Source organism: Octopus sinensis, linkage group LG3 (assembly GCF_006345805.1).
Source record: "Octopus sinensis linkage group LG3, ASM634580v1, whole genome shotgun sequence".
In the NCBI taxonomy this organism is placed as follows: Eukaryota; Metazoa; Mollusca; class Cephalopoda; order Octopoda; family Octopodidae; genus Octopus; species Octopus sinensis.
The window spans coordinates 70,088,274-70,110,912 of NC_042999.1; the positions used below are offsets into that span (position 1 = coordinate 70,088,274).

At 36.5% G+C, this 22,639-nt stretch overlaps 1 protein-coding gene across 1 annotated transcript in view; it reads right to left on the reverse strand.

Annotated features, from left to right (window-relative positions):
* LOC115209609 (fibrillin-1-like) overlaps nucleotides 1-5,098 on the reverse strand; it is a 289,329-nt gene extending 284,231 nt beyond the window's left edge. Inside the window, exons 1-2 of the mRNA XM_029778049.2 lie at nucleotides 5,005-5,098; nucleotides 4,750-4,848 (exon numbers count right to left, since the gene is read on the reverse strand). Coding sequence (XP_029633909.2) covers nucleotides 4,750-4,848; nucleotides 5,005-5,098 — 193 coding nt within the window. The remainder of the gene's footprint in view (nucleotides 1-4,749; nucleotides 4,849-5,004) is intronic.
* Between the last annotated feature and the right edge of the window lie 17,541 nt (nucleotides 5,099-22,639).

Genomic DNA, 22,639 nt, shown 5'->3' on the forward strand with positions numbered 1-22,639 from the left:
GTGTGTGTGTGTGTGTGTGTGTGTGTGTGTGTGTGTGTGTGTGTGTGAGCCTCAGGCTCACCAAAGCCTTGTGAGTGGTTTCGTACGCAGAAACTGAAAGAAGACTATCGTATATATGCGTATATTTGTGTGTATGTGTGTGTCTGTATTTGTAGCCTCACCATCGTTTGACAACTGATGTTGTTGTACATTATTTACATTATTTACATTTGACGGATATTTGTCCTCATCGTTTTGTTAACACAACTTTTCGGCTGATAATCTCTCCAGCCTTCTTTTGGTGTCCTGGGGAAATTTCGAACCTGAGTTCTCATTCCTTGGGTATTTTTCGATGTATGTATTTATACCAGGTGTGTGAATATAATTCAGGTTCTAAATTTCCCCAGCACACCTGAAGAAGGCTGGGGAGTATATCAGCCGAAACTTTGTGTTAACAACAAACAAGATTAGGACAAATATCCGTCAAATGTAAATAATGTACATAATTCCTCATCTCTCAAATATAGAACTGATGTTGCTGCGTTTGCGACTCCGTAACTTAACGGTTCAGCAAAATACACCGATAGAATACGTACTAGGCTTACAAAGAATGAATCCTGCGGTCGTTTTGTTTGACTAAAGGCGGTGCTCCAGCATGGGCGCAGTCACATGACTAAAACAAGTAAAACAAAAAAAAAATTCTGCCATTTTAATCCCTAGCAACGCCGGATATATCTGCTAGTATCTATTACATCCTTTCAATTTTCTGCTTTGTGGCAGCTCGTAAAGTATCTGACGAATGCTCAAATTTCTTGTATTATTCTGTAATTACAGGAGTATTAGGGATTTGTTTATGTGAACTCTTTGTTTAAGATAACCACTCTGGATAAAAGTTGTTAACAGACAAATCTAATATGGGAAGTAACTTTTGTACCACCTTGAATTTTTAGAATTTACTCATCAACTTGGTCGGAAAAGATGCTTTACGGCATTTCTTCTGACTCTGTACATTCTGAGGTTAAATCTGGTGGAGTTCGTCTTTGCCTCAGAAGTCGATGAAATAAAGTATCAGTCAAGTATTGGAGTTAATGTAATCGACTTAACCCCATCTGTCAAAATTGCTGACCTTCTGAAAAGCTTGAATTTATGACTATATTTAATAAACTACATTTAATAAAGGTTGTTAATATTGACGCATGGTTACAGTTTGGGTAGGTTATATAGGGTATTAAACCGGTCGCAGTACTAGACAGGTAAATAAGGTTGAAAGAAGGAAAATTAATCTGAGTTTTTTCTATTGTTAAATTTAAACGTAATGAACTTGACTAAATATCATAAAACATTTTAACCGATGCTCTCCTATGTCAGTTAAGCCCCCACCTTTATCATTATGGCCGGGTTCCAACCCAGGCCTCAGCAACAAAGTCTGCCCGCCACACTTCTCGATCCATCATCACTGCGTCGATGTCCTGGATTTATTCCAGGCCAGTGCCTGCAATCAAGTTGTTGATGTAAGTGTGACGACGTCTTCCTCTTCTTAAATCTCCATGAAGTGGATTTCACAAGGCTAATTTGGATACTTCCAGTGACGAGATGGCGAGCTGGAAGAATCGTTAGCACGCCGAGCGAAATGCTTAGCGGTGTTTCGTCTGCCACTACGTTCTGAGTTCAAATTCCGCCGGGGTCGACTTTGCCTTTCATCCTTTCGGGGTCGATTAAATAAGTACCAGTTGCGCACTGGGGTCGATATAATCGACTTAATCCCTTTGTCTGTCCTTGTTTGTCCCTTCTGTGTTTAGCACGTTGTGGGTAGTAAAGAAATAGGCATTTCGTCTGCCGCTGCGTTCTGAGTTCAAATTCCGCCGAGGTCGACTTTGCCTTTCGTCCTTTCGGGGTCGATTAAATAAGTACCAGTTGCGCACTGGGGTCGATATAATCGACTTAATCCGTTTGTCTGTCTTTGTTTGTCCCTTCTGTGTTTAGCACCTTGTGGGCAATAAAGAATTAAGATGGCGCGCGCAGTGGCTTGATCTTCTCGCTAACTTTTGGCAGGTTTCCATATAGGTATTCATTTGTCGTATGTTGCTACCGTTTCACATTTAGAGCTATTCATAGCATCCTTGTGTGATATCCATTTAGCCCGCTTGATAACTTCTCTGCCAGTGTCCATGTTTCACTGCCATAAAATAGCACTGATTCCACAGTTACAATGAACAGCTTAATTTTGATCTACCTCAACAATTTGTAATTCCAGACTTTCTTTAGTTTGTAACAGGCTGTCGATACTTGTGCCTTCCTGATCTTAATGTCTGCTTCCGAACCACTCACCTAAGTACTTGAAATCTTCAGCAATATTCAATTTGAAACTGCTCAAAGCAAACAGATCTTATCTTTCAACCAATCAAATGATACAGAACTGTTTGCTTTGAGCAGTTCCAAATTGAATGCTGCTGATATTAGTTAATGGTAAAATTTTTTTTCTTTACATTAAAATAATGTGGAGTGTGTATTCAAGATATGTTGTTGGCACTCCGTCGCTTACGACGACGAGGGCTCCAGATGATCCGATCAACGGAACAGCCTCCTCGTGAAATTAACGTGCAAGTGACTGAGCACTCCACAGACACGTGTACCATTAACGTAGTTCTCGGGGATATTAAGCGTGACACAGAGTGTGACAAGGCTGGCCCTTTGAATTACAGGCACAACAGAAACAGGAAGTAAGAGTGAGAGGAAGTTGTGGTGAAAGAGTACAGCAGGGTTCGCCACCATCCCCTGCCGGAGCCCTGTTGGAGCTTTAGGTGTTTTCGCTCAATAAACACTCACAACGCCCGGTCTGAGAATCGAAACCGTGATCCTATGACCGCGAATTCGCTGCCCTAACCACTGGGCCATTGCGCCTCCACATTCAAGATATAACTATGAACTTAACAATGTTAAAAAGTTTCTATGTCTGAAATCTCTCTATATAAAACTGAGAATGTGTGTGTCTGTCTGTCTGTGTGTTTCCCTAAAACTTGAGAACTACAGAACCAATTTCATTCAAATTTTACACATATCTTACTTAGGGTCCATGGAGTGTCATGGGCAAAACAAATTTTTAATTTTTGCCGAGGGCGAGCCCACAGCAATATCATGTCTTCTCCACTATGATTCCCTAAAACTTGAGAACTACACAACCAATTTCATTCAAATTTTACACATGCCTTACTTCGGGTCCATGTAGTGTCATGGGCAAAAAAATATTCAACTTCTTGCCTAGGGCGAGCCCAGAGCAATATCATATCTTTTCCACTATTTCAGTATTACGTGTTAAAAGTGAAACAAAAACATCTCTCTATTTTATGTCAGATACGTTCACTTTAACAATAAAAATTAGAGATAGTAATAACAATTGAATTATATGCAGTAAGTAATAATTAAAATCAAACTAAAGTATAATATAATAATTAAATCGTAACATAATTAAAAGTAAAAATAGCATTTGGTATAAAATTGCATCAACGACTTGAACTTGAATAAGAGGTTTCACATGAATGGGAATAAATTAAAAATAAAATTAAAGTGCAGAAATGGAATAGTCCAGATGGAGCTGTGCACATACCCTTTACCACGGCTTTTACATTGGATTATCTGCTAATTACCTAGCATTAAGTATCTATATGAAGTTTGGCTGTTTGTAATGTCTGTTTTCTCGAACAGACGCTTCTACTGAGTACTGCTGTTGGTTTATTTCTGATCCATAAATGACTATAGCTTCAACTGAGTACTGCTTTTTGATTCACTGTAAGGTTTGTTGTTATTATTATTACTGTTTAACTATTGTTATCACGTTTGTTGGTTCCTCGTAAGGGAAGCGTTGTTGTGTTGCATTTGTTAAATAATTGTAAACCATAACCCTCCCCCTTTGGGAGAAGGAGCTTTAGTTATTGTTTAAAAATTGAATTGTGTCCCTGCTTGGGGAAATTGACAATATTTTCACCGTTTACACGGAAGCATTTTTGTTAAAATGTCTTCGATAGAAGAAAGTCCAAAAATGAATTTCCTTGCAGCCGTCGGCGGGCGCGAACTCATTAAAATTAAAATGGAAGAAATACAAGCCTATTTCGGATTGATCACCGACAAAGACGGTGAATCTAGGATAACACCACTAAACGAAATAAAAAATTAAATTAAAGAAAAGATTATTGTCTATAAAGTATACAATGTAGAGAAAAAAAAAGATTTGAACACCTGGAGGAAAACACCGTTGAAAAGTGTCTTGGGGCAACTGTGAAAGATATCAAGTATCTAACCAGAGGCGGTAAAATCGCCACAATAGAAGCAAGGTTCGAGTCAACGGAGCGTGCAAGGGAAAACTCGACTCGAACCTTGCAAAGTGGAAATATTTTATTTTTACCTTTATATCTGGGACGTAGGACGTCCCGGATAAAAATTTAAAATGTCCCCCCAGAAGTAGAGGTAGGCTGGATAGTAGCCACACTTCTCTACAAGAGGGAGGACAAGATATAATTGATCGAAATTACAAGAGACGGGCCTACAATTCCAGTCTGTTATATATTTTGAGTATTGTTATCACTAGCGATATCAAGATATAACTTTGTATTTTGTATTTTATGTGTAGATGTATATATATATAGATGTACATGTAATATGTACACATATATATATGCACTAGCACTATGACCCGGCGTTGCCGGGTCATAATGCTAGTTATTAATTAAAAAAGCTCATTATTAGTTGATTAAACAAAAACAAAAACAAACTGACCTTCATCGGAATTGTCGAAACAATCATTGACACCGTCGTTGAATAATATTTTTTTAATGCAGGTTCCATTTTGGCAAGGTAGTTTGCCTTTCCCACAACCTATAAGTACAAAAAAAGAAACTCATCAGTCAGAGATTAATTAAAAGTACATCATTGAAATATGAATCTATGTAATATCTGCAACAGAAAATTCAGAAATGCAATTCATGTGAAGCGAAGCATGAAAATAGTAGCATAGTTATCTTAGTTAAATACAGAAGTATTTTTGGTAAGAAATTGAATATAGAGACGCAGGTATGGTCGTGTGGTTATGTAGGTATGATGCTTTAAAACCAAGGCATTTCGGCATTCATCCACAAAGCGATATATTGAGTATAAGTTCTGAGTTATAGATATATGGCAGAATTCCATATACGTAATACAGTGAATTGGAAAAATAAACTTCGACTAGCTGACATACATACTAAACACAGACACAGACACACACACATACCCACGCACGCACACATATGTATACGTCGGGCTTCCACACAGTTTCCGTCTACCAAATTCACTCACAAGGTATGGATCAACCCGAGGCTATAGTAGAAGACACTTGCCCAAGATGTCACGTAATAAGTTCGCTTTGCAACCACGCGGTTGCAAAGCGAACTTATTGAAATAAATATCTAACGATCGCTTTTCATGTGTACCTTAAATTCAGAAACCTAGAAAGACATTTTAATGTTTTAAACTTGTTGCTCTCTACTCGGGCAATTCCAACAACAATAATAATTTTTTTAAAAACTACTGAGGATATAATGTGCTTAAAATTAAAAGGAAGATTCTGGAAGATTGCCAGTGTATGATAGCTAATATAAATACAACACTGGTAGCGTCTGACAAAATCTTCATTGATATTTCAGTTTGATATAATGTTTATTTCTAGAGCGCAAAGCCAGAGAAAAGGAACGCGTTTAGTACGAGGGTTAGCTGATAAACCCAACTCAATAAAAATGTTAGTCATTTAGTTGGAAGTCGATAAACTGGAGAAATATGCCTCTTTGGGATATGAATTTTGGATGAATCTTACTCCATTCATCTATCCATCTTCTCCGCTCACTATTCCTGGAAGGGTTGTGTGAGTAGAGTCCTCGGATAATTTCTCAAGAAGGCCCTATCGGAAGCAACCATCATTACACTCTCCAGCTGGATTTCCAAGTGTGACCAATTAAGTCTATGGATAGTATCCAACCTCCTCATTCTTGGTCCATCGCTTGATCTTCAGCTTGTTGGCTCGGTTTTTTTTTTGTTTTATTTTTGTTTTCTTGCTAAGTTTCATCAGATGAAGGACAAACTGTAAGATCATAATAGAAAAAAATGAACGACAGGATAAATTGTTATTCAATCACCTGTCACAGTAACGTTAACGATACTGGAAAATTCTCCCTTCCCCTTCTCAATATTCGTGGTTTAGCCTAGAACCCACAGATCACGTATTCTAATACACTAACCGCACATCCTCTCCTAACCTCTTATCTAGGGCACATTTCTACTGTCTAGGTTATACTCTTTATTCCAAATTCACTCTAAAAGATCGTGTCTGTACATATGTATAATCCTCTCTTCCAATCATTCACCTTTATTTCTACCTTTATGTCAACTACAGACTTCTAATGACTCTCATTCAAAGCCTTCGAATTTACTTGACTTTGATCTGCATCCCCTTACAAATCTCACCACTTCCACCAGTCTCTACACTAAGTATAATTAATTTATGCAGACGTTACCTGTCTAGCATGAACAAAGTTATTGACACCAACACCACCAAAACAATGCTTTCCTTATTTTCCTCTTCCCTTTCTTTCACCATTCTATATATGTACATTTCTTTCTCCTCTCCCCTTCCTTATTACATACTTTTGTTTCTTTCTTTATATGCCTAAAAATAAATCACACCTGCTTTGCAACAACTACGCCTCACTAACAAAGTGAACCAAAATGTATATAAAAAGCTTGGAAAATGAAAAAAAGAATTAAACTTTCAAGTCTGATGAAAGTAAATGAGCCAAAACTTTAAAGTCACTTCCAATCTTTTTTCTTGAAAAATTAAAATAAATGTTATATTTTACTTAAATATATTGAGATATCTTTCAGTTAATGATTCACTGCTTTTATACATTAAAACAAACAACATTGCATATACATACACACACACACATATATATAATATATATATAATATATATATATATATATATATATATATATATATATATATAATATATATATTATATATATATATATATATATATATATATATACATATATATATATATATATATTCTTTGCTCTTTACTCTTTTACTCTTTTACTTGTTTCAGTCATTCGACTGTGGCCATGCTGGAGCACCGCCTTTTAGTCGAGCAAATCGACCCTAGGACTTATTCTTTGTAAGCCTAAAACTTATTCTATCGGTCTCTTTTGCCGAACAGCTAATAAGGTAATGGATGACTCGTCCGAGAACATAACATTCTTCCACTGTTATAGGGAGCAATTCTGTAGGTTTTTACTTCACTCTAAACGCTTTGCAACGTTTATTTTTGCAAGTAGTGGTTTTCTGATTGCAGCCCTCCCTTGAAATCCAGATTTATGCAGCTCCCGACGATCAGTTTTTTGTGGAAACTGGGTTCTCGAGGTGGTCATTAAGCTCTGCAGTAAGTTTGGGTGCTGTACTTTTGTGATCCTTTCTAACAATTTGCGTAAGAGTCCGACGGTCCCTATCTGAAAGTTTTCGTTTTCTTCCGTAGTTTTGTTTCGACAAGGAGGGTTTTCCCTCTTTCTGAAAGGGTATTATTACTTTCGAGACAGTACTTCTTGATACACTAAACATTTCGGCTGTTTCGTTACGCTAGCGCCTGTCATACGAGCACCAACAATTTGACCTCTTTGAAAGTCCGATAGATCTGTCATTTTAATGAATTTTAATTACCTTTTTCTGATGATATCTGAAAAGAAACAGCAATTTTAGCAAAACATATTAAGCAACGCTAATAATAAATCAAAAAACAAAAATGAACAAGCTTTTTGCGGTTTTATAGATATTTCAAAACTATGGTACTATGATGCTAGGTGTTTCCATTATATTTTGTCCAACACCTGTATATATATATATATATATATATATAATAAACGCACAAACAAACGGAAAACAGACACAGATAACCAAATCGTCATCAGTTTAAAGCCAGAGTGTCAAACGCAATATTGCACCCAGCAACAAGCGATGGTAAGAAAAAAAGGGGAAAAGACTGAGAATTTGAAAATTAAGGATTCAGACAAGGCTGTATATTATTTCCTAGTCTATATAAGCTAGACAATGAAATCATCAGAATTCATAGGTCCTCTTGACCAGAAGTGTCAATCGAACGTATGGACATCAACAACCTTTGGTATGCAGAAAGTACAACCTCAATAAACTTCCATCAAAGGAACCTACAAATCCTTGTAACTATAGACAAAGAAATGCTTTTGTGGACTGGAAATGGGAGCAATTAAAACTTAATCAATGGTAATTATCCAGAAGAAACAGCCACCCAAAATAATACTCTAACTGAAAGAAAGCCAAGTGAATAGACATGACGAAAGATAACATACATTGACGGATGAAACGAAAAACTAGACAGGATTAAAATACAGTGAATGTGAGGACAGCAGAAGAAGGATAGCGAAGGTGACCCAAGGTTTTTACCGAAGGAAAATACATGGTGATGATGATGAGAAGGAGGAGGAGGAGGAGGGAATGGCTAGCATATATATGTGTGTGTGCGTGTGAGTGTACATATATATATGTACGTATACACATATGCATGTATGTGTATATATATATATATGTGTGTGTGTTTGTATGTATATATATATATATATATATATCATCATCATCATCATCATCATCATCATCGTTTAACGTCCGTTTTCCGCGCTAGCACGGGTTGGACGGTTTGACCGGGGTCTGGGGAGTCAGGGGCTGCCCCAGGCTCCAGTCTGATCTGGCAGTGTTTCTACAGCTGGATGCCCTTCCTAACGCCAACCACTCCGCGAGTGTAGTGGGTGCTTTTTACGTGCCACCTGCACAGGTGCCAGAGGGGTCTGGCATCGGCCACGATCGGTTATTGCCTTGTTTCGTTGCATTGCGGCAGGGGGAGGGTTCCGGCAGAGAGAAAGTGGAGGGGGTGTGCATGTAATATAGGGGAGCACCAGTGGGGAAGGTTTGGGGTAAAGAGAAACGATGACAGGTAGGGTTGGTGGCAGGTTCTAGACAGAATGAAAAGTAGGAAGTAAAACGTAGGATAAACGTAGTTTATTGAGCGAAAACACCTAAAAGCTCTACGAGGCTCCGACAGGGGGTGGTGATCCCTGCTGTACTCTTTCACCACAATGGCGGTGCCCCAGCATGGCCACAGCTCAAGAGCTGAAACTGGAAAAACAAAAAAAAAAAAATATCACGAGTGGGGGAGGGGGCTGGAAGGAGATAGCCGGTTGAGGCAGTGACACATTTCAAAACAGGAGGAACATAAGATAACAGGTTAAGTGGGACGTTTGATGAGCTGCGGCGCTAGCTGCTTCTGTCTAGGGGGAGAGAGGCAGGGGTAAATACATAGTGAGAAAGTATATTGAGGAGGAGGGGTAGGAGGAACAGACACACGTAGTGGTGGCGGTGGTAGAGGGGATATCCGGTGAGGATGGTGTAAACAGAGTGTTCTCCGATATGGGTGGTGGGGTGGGAAAGGGCGGGCGAACCGCGAATGGCGGGCTGCGAAGATTTTGATTGGGGACAGTAGTGATAAAGACTTAAGCAATCGGGGTTTGAAGAAATGAACAGAGTAACGAACGAATTAACTAATGAACTTGGTACCGAGGGGTTAAACAAATTAAAGAGTTATATTTTAAGAACAAGCAGAATTAGTGAATAGATTCGAACATTTAAGGGTTAGCGGCAAATGTATGTGTGTAGTACAAGAGTCGGAAGAAATGAAATGAGAATTCTTAGATTGCTTGCTTGCTATGATCATCGCTGTGTGGTCAAGAAAGGGTGAATGAAAGAGAAGCACGAGGTGATAATTTATATAGGTTCACCGGAAGTGGGTTGGAAAGACGGAAGTTTTGATTGAAGACAGGACAGTACAGTAATGGCAGAGGACGAACGAAATATCTTCATACCGAGGCATTTTTAAAAAATTAAAGAATTTTGAGGAGGAAAGATCACGCAGGTTAGCGAATGGCGGGCTGCGAAGATTTTGATTGGGGACAGTAGTGATAAAGACTTAAACAATCGGGGTTTGAAGAAATGAACAGAGTAACGAACGAATTAACTAATTAACTTGGTACCGAGGGGTTAAACAAATTAAAGGGTTATATTTTAAGAACAAGCAGAATTAGTGAATAGATTCGAACATTTAAGGGTTAGCGGCAAATGTATGTGTATATATATATATATATATATATATATATATATATATATATATATATATACATATATGCATACGTATGTATGCGTATGTGCATGTAGCATCTATATATATATATAGATATAACGTTTTATGTATACATACGTAAACTATAGGTGTATATAATTATATACATGTATAGTATATAATTTACACACACACGCCTAGCACGCGCACACACACACACACACACATACATATATATATATATATATATATATATATATATATATATATATATATATATATATATACATATATATATCGCTATCGGTATGAACTACGAGTCATTATACATAAATTCGTGTTATTTTCAGTGCAAAATCGTGTTATAAGTACAGATTGACTGACAATAATTATCTTAACATCTTTTCTTTTAACAGATTGCCATATTTCTCTCACATCGTTCAGAGCAGCTGTTAGTTGTTTCAACATTCCCGAGGAAATGCACGGCTTGTAGCATCTTATCTCCCTGACAGTCTGGAACTGCGGCAGAAATAACTTTTTATAGACAGATACATGCATACATACATAAATATTGTTTACTGCTCTGTAAACAGATATTTCTTTTTATCGTTTTTGTTGTTCTTGTTTTTAGTTTTTCTTTTATATTGTTTTTCTACTTGAAAATCCCACCCGTTTACAAAGTCATTCAATTAATTATTTACTTAAACATAAAAGTTAAATAGTAAATAGATACCGTAAATACTCGAGTATAGTCCGCCCTTGAATAGGATACGCAGGGGCTTTTTAGGGGGTCTTAGCTCTGAAAAACCTAAACCTTGTGTATAATACGTACCCCTTCTCTAACTTCAGTCAATGAGGTCTATATAACGTCCTTGGTTTGTAAAAATGTATACAGTAACGTCCTTATTATTGTATATATAACATAATGCAAACGTGTAGCTTTTTTGTGCATTTTGTTTGCAGAGAATAAAGAATTAACAGTAATAACGTTTAATAAATGTTGCTTATTGCAAGTTATGGATGATTCTTTTATGACTTCATTGCTTTCAGGCTTAGCTTAAGGTATTTTCGCGCCCGACATCATAAAATGCGTCTAAATAAACATTGCCGGACAGCAAATAGAGACTCGGACATTTCTTAGAAAATAATTTTCATTTTTAACCTCGTATATTGTACGCACTAGGGATTTTGACCTTTAAATTTGGGGGGAAATGCGGATTATACTCGAGGATTTACGGTATGCAAAACTTTAATTGAAAACAACTGACTGTGCGGTGGTAACAACCTTAGGGCACGCAGAGACTACCCGGACCTCTTCGCTGTGACTCGACTTGCTATAAATAGTAATCAAGTTCCCGTTTTCAATAAAGATGAATCACATTCGACCGAATAGGTTAACGATGTTCATTATTACCTGATGGGTGCATTCGTGGTGGCTCAGTAGGTAAAAGGGTGTAGCGTGGTAAGGCAGTGAGCTGGCAGAAACGTTAGCGCGCCGGGCGGAATGCTTAGCAGTATTTCGTCTGCCGCTACGTTATGAGTTCAAATTCCGTCGAGGTCGACTTTGCCTTTCATCCTTTCGGGGTCGATTAAATAAGTACCAGTTACGCACTGGGGTCGATATAATCGACTTAATCCGTTTGTCTGTCCTTGTTTGTCAACTCTGTGTTTAGCCCCCTGTGGGTAGTAAGGAAATAGGTATTTCTTCTGCGGTTACGTTCTGAGTTCAATCTCCGCCAAGGTCGACTTTGCCTTTCATCCTTTCAGGGTCGATAAATTAAGTACCAGTTACGCACTGGGGTCAATGTAATAGACTTAATCCCTTTGTCTGTCCTTGTTTGTCTCTTCTATGTTAACCCCTTGTGGGCAATAAAAAAATAAGAAACGTTAGCACCCCCGAATCAAAATATTGAGTGGCAATCCGTCCGTGTATATGTTCTGAGTTCAAATTCCGCAGGCGTCGACTTTGCCTTTTATTATATTTTTTTTTCGAGGTCAATGAAATAAGTACCAATGAAGTTCTGGGATCGATGTAATCGAGCAGCCCTTGGCCCCAAAATTCCAGGCCTGTTGTAGAAAGGACTATTGACTGATGGCTGTGAGGCAGCAGGTTGGCAGAATCGTTACTGCGCAGGACAAAATGCTTAGCAGCATCTCTTCCGACTTTAAGCTCGGAGTTAAAATGCCGTTAGGGTTGACTTTGCCTTCCATCATTTCGTACCACCGGCCCAATAGTTTCCCTTCATGACAGAATTAATAGTCAAGACTATGTAAGCATTTTATCTAATCAAATTCATTCTATGGTTGCGGAAATGTTTCCGGAGGGAAACGCAATCTTTCAGGATGATAATGCACCAATTCACACAGCTAAAGTTGTTACTGAATGGCACGAGGAACATTCTATTGAAGTTGAGCATCTTATCTAGCTACCACAGTGCCCAGATCTCAATATTATTAAATATTTATGATGCATTTTAGAAAAACAAGTGAGGAGTCGATATCCTTCACCATCATTACTACAAGAACTGGAGACTGTTTTAGCTGAAGAATGGACCAAAATTCCTTTGAAAATCATTCAAACTTTGTACGAGTCCATGCCTCGTAGAATTCAAGCTGTAATTACTACCAAAGGCGGTCCTACCCCATATTAAAATAAATGTGTTTGAAAATTTAAGGTGTATATATATATATATATATATATATATATATATATATATATATATATATATATATATGATTGATTGATTGATTCTAGTTCAGCTCATGAGCTGTGGCCATGCTGGGGCACCGCCATTTATATATATATTATATTATATTATATTATATTATATTATATTATATTATATCATATTGTATTATATTATATTATATTATATTATATTATATTATATTATATTAATTATATTATACTATACTATACTAACTATACTATACTATACTATACTATACTATACTATATTATATTATATTATATTATATTATATTATATTATATTATATATAACCGAAGTCACTGTCGATAATATTCCTCTTAAGGAATAATAAAATAATAAATATAATAGCGTGACCCGTGAATATTCCACGGAATTAATCGTAAACTTATAGGATTATTTCTGAAAACTTTATCCAAAAATACTGAAAGTGTAGCCTGTATTGTGTCTTTATCGATAGTCTCTCATCTGCTATTCATTGAAAAGTGAAGGAAATTGAAATACAATGATAACTTAATGTACTTTATATATACACTTTATATACTTTATGCACAATTTTATAGACTTAATATACAATACCCTCCCTCTTTCTCTCTCTTCACCTTACCCTCTTTTTCTCTTTCCTTTTTCGTTCGCTCTTCGCCTTTTCCTTCAACTAATTACGTGAAAGCGTTACAGACTGGCTAAGTAGCAGAGAAAAACTTAGTTAAAAAAGCATTACACATTTCACTCACCATCTCCTCTCTCTCCCCTTCCTCACTTCTCCGCACCCCTCCCGTCCCCTTTCAACTAATCACGTGGAAGCATTACGGACGGACTAAGTAACGGAGAAACAAGTAGAAGATATTTATATACATAAACTATTTGTATACACACAAACATATATATTAATATGAATACATACATACACATACATACACACTGATAGATGCATATATTTACAGATACATAGGCAGAGAGGCGGGCAGGCAGGCAGACAAACAGATAGCTAGATAGATAGATGGATAGATAGATAGATAGATAGATAGATAGATAGATGGATAGATAGATAGATAGATAGATAGATAGATAGATAGATACTCTTACTTGTTTTAGTCATGTGACTTTGGCCATGCTGGAGCACCGCCTTTAGTCGAGCAAATTGACCCCAGGACTTATTCTTTGTAAGCCTCTTTTGCCGAACCGCTAAGTTACGGGGGACATAAACAAACCAGCATCGGTTGTCAAACATATACACACACTTGCATATATATATACATATACACGACGGGCTTCTTTCAGTTTCCGTCTACCAAATCCACTCACAAGGCTTTGGTCGGCCCGAGGCTATAGTAGAAGACGCTTGCCCAAGGTGCCAGACTGTGGGACTGAACCCGGAACCATGCGGTTCGTAAGCAAACTTCTTACCACACAGCCACTCCTACGCCTACAATTATTATTGCTCGTATAGTTTTAGATTACTGATGATATAAAAGTACATTTGTTTGTATGTATTTATAGATAGGTTAATGAGAATATATTAAGAATAGATTTTTTTAAAAACGGCATACATGGATAGACACATATGTAGCTGGGTATATGAGATAACCACCACATCAGAATTAAAACCAGAATCAGAGCGGAAAAGAAACCATTACAACAGAAATAAACTATCGTGTTTCTCTTTTGGTTATATCTTACATGGTTCTTTCACTATAAATCATTTTAGAGTTTCAGCTCTACTGCCCAACCTATAACACGAATTGTAAATATCAGGATCAGGATCATCATCATCATCATCACCATCGTCCTAGTCATCATCAGCAGCAGCAGCGTCGGCGGAGGCTCAATGGCCCAGTTGTTAGGGCAGCGGACTCGCGGTCGTAAGAACGCGGTTTCGATTCCCAGACCGAGCATTGTGAGTGTTTATTGAGCAAAAACACCTAAGCTCCACGAGGCTCCGGTGGTGATGGTGGTGGGGTGAACCCCGCTGTACTTTCACCACAACTTTCTCTCACTCTTTCTTCCTACTTCTGCCACAAAGCAGAGGAACCATGGTGTAACCCACTATGGTGTCGTAAGCTTTCAGACCCTAGTCTAGATTGCGAATCCTCTGTACCCCAGCATGGTCCAGTTCTCCACCCGTTAAAAGCCACCTTTTACGGAATGAGAATAACAACGTAGCCTTCGCGCCCGTGCAACCGCCAATCTATCGCGCGTGGTGGGTGGATCTTCAAGTTGCCACACGCATTCTTAGTAGCTTAGAGTAAGGCTCGAATTAGAGATTATTCTTTGTGGCTAATGGCGTAAGTCCTTGTTGGAAGAAGAAGAAGAAGAAGAAGAAGAAGAAGAAGAAGAAGAAGAAGAAGAAGAAGAAGAAGAAGAAGAAGAAGAAGAAGAAGAAGAAAAAGAAGAAGAAGAAGAAGAAAATGAGGAGGAGGAGGATGAGGAGGATGAGGAGGAGGAGTAGCAGCAGCAGCAGCGTCGTATTCATCATATATATGTATCAGTCAACTTTGGAAGCATCTATATCTGATTCTCAGTCGTTTTTCCCTATGGACCCATGGACCCCCTTCATTTATATTTTATTCTATAGGACCCCACTAGCTATTTGATTTTTTTTTTAGAAATCCTATTATATATATTATTATAATTAAATATTATTGAGGATTGTATTAAATACTTGTTAAAATAATTGTGTATTGTAGAAGTCACTGTGACCGTCACCGTGACCTACCAGGCTATCAGATGTTGCTACACATCGCTGGTCACAATGCGCTTCGCATTGTTTTAGCCTTCAAGTGACGCCGCCCCGCTGGCTAAGCGAGCAGGCCAACAGAAGAAAAAGTGAGAGAAAGTTGAGGCGAAAGAGTACGGCGGGGTTCACCATCCCACCCCGCCGGAGCCAGTCCAACTGACAAAGAGACATATTTTACCGTTATAACTATTTATGCCCTATTCACTTATATTTTACATTACATTCTGTAAACTTTAATGTTAATCCTATTTTTAACTTAATTATCATATATACGTATTTTTATACGCACGCGCGTGTTTGCATATGTGTATGCATTTATCTAAGAACATATGTGTGCATGCTTGTATTTGGATGGTTATATACACTAACGCATGTATTATTCTAAATACACGCATTTATATATGTGCGTGTATATATGCGAATACATGTCATGTAAAATTACACGTAAAAACATCGCATATATGTAAGCGTATAAAGGACATACGTGCACATTATATATTTACATACATATATATGTAGAAATATGTAGAAAATATACATACAAATGTATATATGAATGTATAGGTATTCGTATGTTTTTACACGTATTAGAAATAGTTTTAAAAAAGTTTTTTAGCTACTATTTCTAATGAGTTCAGTATGCGGCAAAGTAATTTATTTTACTAAGCCCTTTTATATAATGTAATAATTTGAATTCGCCTTAAATGGTCCCTTTGCATACTGAATACTTGGTGAAATTGATTAATAATTAATTAATTTTACCCTCAATTGTTGAAATTATAATTCATCTCTCTCTATTTAATGCCTCGGATTTTACCGAAAAAAGCATAGTGTTTACTGATTTTAACCCACGCTGGTGGAAAGGGGAGAGCAGAAATTCTTCGCTTGCATATTTGAGTTTGCTGGCACTGTTAGTTTCGAGCAGATCTTCAGAAGCGATAAGAAGCCGAAAGGGTATGCTCCCACTTCAGTGTTTTCAAATCCAAACCAAGGAGTTCTGAGCTGATGATAGAAATGTCGAGTTGACTAATCTTGAAACGTACGTTCTCAAATAACCTTTGCATTTGATTTTTTAATGTCTTTACCCCCATACTTTCGTGAGTTGAATTGAGCAAACACTATATGAGAGAGGTTTTCTTTAAGTATTAGAAATAGTTTTAAAAAAGTTTTTTAGCTACTATTTCTAATGAGTTCAGTATGCGGCAAAGTAATTTATTTTACTAAGCCCTTTTATATAATATATATATATATATATATATATATGTACGTACCTACCTCTACATGTATATATACACGCATATAAGGGTGCAGGGCACCCAAAAAAACGCTGAACACAATGAGGAACGAAAACATAAACACGAAAACAAGGAACTGGACATTTTTTTTAAACAACAAAAAAATAGAGTACAGGACAAATAACACAAGGAAAATTCCCCTTCTTCAGTCGCCATGGTTTCATCTACTCTGCGTTTCGAAGGTGAAGGCGATAGAAACTTTCCTTCCTGCGAAATGCAAATCAAATAAAATTTGAGATCTTTTTGCAGAAGGGTAAAAATGGTAACAAAAACAGGACAGTAACGAAAGTACAAAATATAAACAGTAAAATACAGGACAAGGAGAATAACAAGACAAGAAGGGCTGTTAAGCCGAACGGGAAAAAGTATTACGAACGCTATTTTTGAGGACAGCAAAGGAGCAAAGAAAATGCCGTCCATATATATATATATATATATATATTTATGTGTGTGCGTATACGAGTATATGTGTGTGTATCCATATATATTTGTTTATTTCCTTTACACGTATGTGTGCTTATGTACATATTCCTGTTTTAGGTGCGTAAAATATATACATGCACACACACACACACACATATATGTATGCATGTATGTATACACACTACACACATACATACACACATATATATATATATATATACAACGCACATACGCTTATGTACACATATATATGCATACATAGTGCATACATACATATACATATACATACACACACATACATGCATACATACATACATACTACATACATACATACATACATACATACATACATGGATGCATGCATGCATACAAACTTACATACATACATATATACATACATACATACATACATACATACATACATACATACATACACATACATACATACATACATACATTTTCTGTCAGTAATCGTTGTTACAGATTGGTAATATTGATGTGACAGTAGTGTACTGCAACTGGTGTGTCACTTAACCTGTCGTCACAGACGTGCAATATGGCGGGGATTTGAGGGCTCTGTGCAATGTTATCCCACTGAATGAAGCTACAAATCGTTAGTCGATTAAGTCGACTTCACTACTTAAATCTTACTTTATTTTTATCGATGCTGCATGGATGAGCTTTGACCTCAGCTGGAATTGAATTCAGAAGTTAAAGAGCCGGAACCAATACCGTAAGGTATTTTGTCTGACGCTCTAACGATCTACCAATTCACCTCCATAAATGTAGATATACTGCTGGAAGACAGTTATGATGTATCACGTGACCTAATGTAAAGAACAGACGACATATTGTATCATGTTACTAGATGTAAAGAGCAGGCGACCATTTTACCGCGTAAATAAATAAATATAAAGAGCAGACGACACGTCTATTATATTTGTTTCGATGTCATGTTTGTTAAGTCAACTTAATGTAAGTTATTTATTAAAAATGTAGTCGTGAGAAATATAGAAAATTAAGATGTTTTAATGTTAATCCATTATTGACTGACAAGTAGTGACTCCCTAAAACTTGTATAAATATTAGTGTTTGTGTGTGTTTGTGAGTGTATGTGTATATATATGTGTGTGCGTGTGTGTGTGCGCGTGTGTAAGTGTGTGTGTTCACTTATATTTATAAATATTTGTAAATATTTATAAATAGCATCCGCTTAAAGTCATGTATATACAGTCATATTGCTTCTATTGTAAACTTTTTCGTTGCACTGTATCTTCATCATTTAAACAGGCAAACAGACAGACAGACAGACAGACAGACAGACAGACAGACAGACAGACAGACAGACAGACAGACAGACAGACAGACAGACAGACAGACAGACAGATAGATAGATAGATAGATAGATAGATAGATAGATAGATAGATAGATAGATAGATAGATAGATAGATAGATAGATCGATCGTCAGGTACGTATGTGCGTAAGTTGCCGATGAATAATGGATACATTTGCAATAATTCACAAGGTACAGCATGGAACTAGGCTTAAAATATTTCCTGGTTGTTCCACTAAATGCTACTCTATCTAGCATATAATTTGATATAAAGTGCGAACTAGAATACTGCTAGATTCATTTCTTAGGGTCATATCGAGATGATTAAACAAGACAAATTCCGAATTATATGAAATAACCACAATAGTTTACAGCGGTGCAGCCTCACAAATTTGTAACGGAGCAGAGGAGTTCAATTCATTGTAACTTTCTCTCTCATTCTCTCTCTCTCTCTCTCTCTCTCTCTCTCTCTCTCTCTCTCTCTCTCACACACACACACTCTCTCTCTCTCTCTCTCTCTCTCTCTCTCTCTCAACACACACACATATATATATAGGGAGAGTTTACGAAAAAAACAAAAGGCGAAGACAGGTGGTGTACAAAACAAATAGATGTATTAGTATAACGCTCAGGAATAGAAAAAAACTTTTACGTTCGAGCCTACGCTCTTCTACAGAAAGGGACACAGAAAAAGTAAGACCTTCCCTTTGTCTCTTTTCGGATATTATTATATATATATATATATATAATATATATATATATATATAATATATATAATATAATAATAAGGTAAATAATTTCTATAAGGTTTTTTAAAAAAACCACAATTATTACTGGTAAATTCGGTATGTAAATATAGCCGATTACCGGCAGGAACTATCAAGTTTCAGTATATATATTGTATATAGAAAAAGGGACAGCAACAGGTTGCTTGACCGCTACCGAAAAAGTAGACATAGTTTAATTCTTATTTCTATCAAAGTGGACTCCGGGCACGACAAGCCCTGTAATTCACATATGCCAAACAGAAGATAGATATCTTAAACGAAGTCGTGGTTATCTGTGAACATCATGTTCTGGATTATAAACATATTGAATATATATTTCATATATTTTTGATATATATTTCATATACATTGCATATTATTTCACATCCTCTTCAGCACAGCTTCCATTGAAATAGATTTATCATAGATTTATCAAATGCTACTTACCTCAAACCTTCTGACCATGGACATCAAAATATTTGAAGAAAACGAGCAAAGGCTAACCTACATAGACGTTTGAATTCGTAAACTTCCCTCCAAAATTTTGCCATGCGCACTACAAAAATAGTTCCATGGGAGTAGGAACTATTGGGTTGTCGTAAGGAGTGAAAAATCCAATTAGTAATATAATAATAGGGTAAATAATTTCTATAAAGGTTTTTTAAAAAAACCACAATTATTTACTGGTAGAATTCGGTATGTAAATATAGCCGATTACCGGCAGGAACTTCTGTAAAGTTCAGTATATATATTGTATATAAGAAAAAGGGACAGGCAACAGGTTGCTTGACCGCATACCGAAAAGTAGAAATAGTAGTCAAGAATGCTATTTCTATCAAAGTGGGACTCCGGGCACGACAAGCCCTGTAATTCACATATGCAAAACAGAAGAATAGATATCGAAAACGAAGTCTGGTGGTTATCTGTGAACATCATGTTTCGGTATAAACATATTGAATATATATTTCATATATATTTTTGATATATATTTCATATACATTGCATATATATTTCACATCCTTCTTCAGCACAGCTTTCCATTGAAATAGATTTATCATAGATTTATCAAATGCTACGTACCTCAACCTTCTGACCATGCGACATCAAAATATTTGAAGAAAACGAGCAAAGGCTAAACCTACATAGACGTTTGAATTCGTAAATCTCCCTCCAAAATTTTGCCATGCGCACTACAAAAATAGTTCCATGGGAGTAGGAACTATGGGTTGTCGTAAGGGGTGAAAAATCCAATTAGTAATATATAATAGGGGTAAATAATTTCTATAAGGTTTTTTAAAAAAACCACAATTATTTACTGGTGAATTCGGTATGTAAATATAGCCGATTACCGGCAGGAACTTCTGTAAAGTTCAGTATATATATTGTATATAAGAAAAAGGACAGGCAACAGGTGCTTGACGCATACCGAAAAATAGAAATAGCAGTCAAGAATGCTTATTTCTATCAAAGTGGGACTCCGGGCACGACAAACCCTGTAATTCACATATGCAAAACAGAAGGAATAGATATCGAAAACGAAGTCTGGTGGTTTTCGATATCTATTCCTTCTGTTTTGCATATGTGAATTACAGGGTTTGTCGTGCCCGGAGTCCCACTTTGATAGAAATAAGCATTCTTGACTGCTATTTCTATTTTTTCGGTATGCGGTCAAGCAACCTGTGCCTGTCCCTTTTTCTTATATATATATATATATATATAATATATATATATATATATATATATATATATATAATATATTTATCTAGAGAGCGGGATAGATATATAATGTGTGTGTGTGTGTGTGGTGTGTGTGTGTGTGTGTGTGTGCATATATGTATATATACGAGGTGGTGATGACAAGTTCCTGGCGTTGAGGGTGTCGCGAAAGGTTTGGTTGGAGGCTCAACCTTGCAATTTCTTTTAGAGCTTAGGAAGACTGAATGACAGCTGCAATAAGTGTGTGAGTCTGAGAGGGGAATATATTGAATAAAATCATAATTATCTGAGCCTCCTACATTTTCTTTTACCCATAGCGAGGAACTTTGCATCACTCCTTCGTACGTACACACACACATGTACACACGTATGTATGTATGTATGTATGTATGTATGTATGTATGTATGTATGTATGTATGTATGTATGTATGTATGTACCAAAGTCCGAAGAAACCAAAAGTTTGCTCCCTGTTACTTGTACAGTGGTCAGCGCATAAAAGTTTTTGGCATTCGCTTAGATTCTCATAATCTGTAGTAGCTAAATGTGCAGATTTGCATGCAAAAAATAATGAACTCCTGTATTTCTGTTTTAGTCACATGATACAGCGTGCCGTCTGTTTTTCTTCTTGATTTTCTCAAATTTTCTCACTCTTTTCACCTAACTTCCATTATCAGCCCCTCTTCTTATTTTTACACCCACACAAATATCTAGATCCGTATTTATGCGTCGCTAAAGCGGTCCTATAAAATCGGCTTGAAGAGTTAAACATTTTTTTTTTAAACCTGTTAATTTATAGATTTCTATTCTAAAGCTCTGAACGTCTCTGCTATTTTTGAAAGTGTTTTAGTTCTCTCCTTTACTTTGTCTATGCGTTCATTGTGGGTGGTAATAAAAAAAAATTGAATCAAATAATAGGATACAGAAGGAACATTTAAAGATATTATGACAATTTGGAAATAGATAGCAAATGAAAATAATACGTTTTTTGTTGTATCAAAACGTGTCAGTTTTAGACACAGCTTAACATGTCACACCTGACAGCTTAAAAATAAACGAAGATTTGTCCATCAATTCTGTGTGTATACATGTTATTATTCCAGATATATTATCGTTGTTTACCATTCCTTCGGTAATGAAGATAAATATTCTCTAGATCAGTGCCTCTTTCGCCGATTGGTATTTTACAGACATACCCCACCCTCTGTCGGTGTATGTCTGTTAAAAAAATGCAGATTATTTTAAAGAAACTGAAGCTAATTCTTATGTAGTGGTTCCGTATCCAATTTTTTTTAAATAGTAATACATCATGTGCTTCTTTTTTGACTTACGTGAACTAATGCAGCCACCCACCCACCAACACATACTTCTATGTTAAAATAGTTATAGAAATTACAAAAAAAAAAATTGGAATTGTTATCGTCACAGATGCATCACCAATCATGATCACTGATCA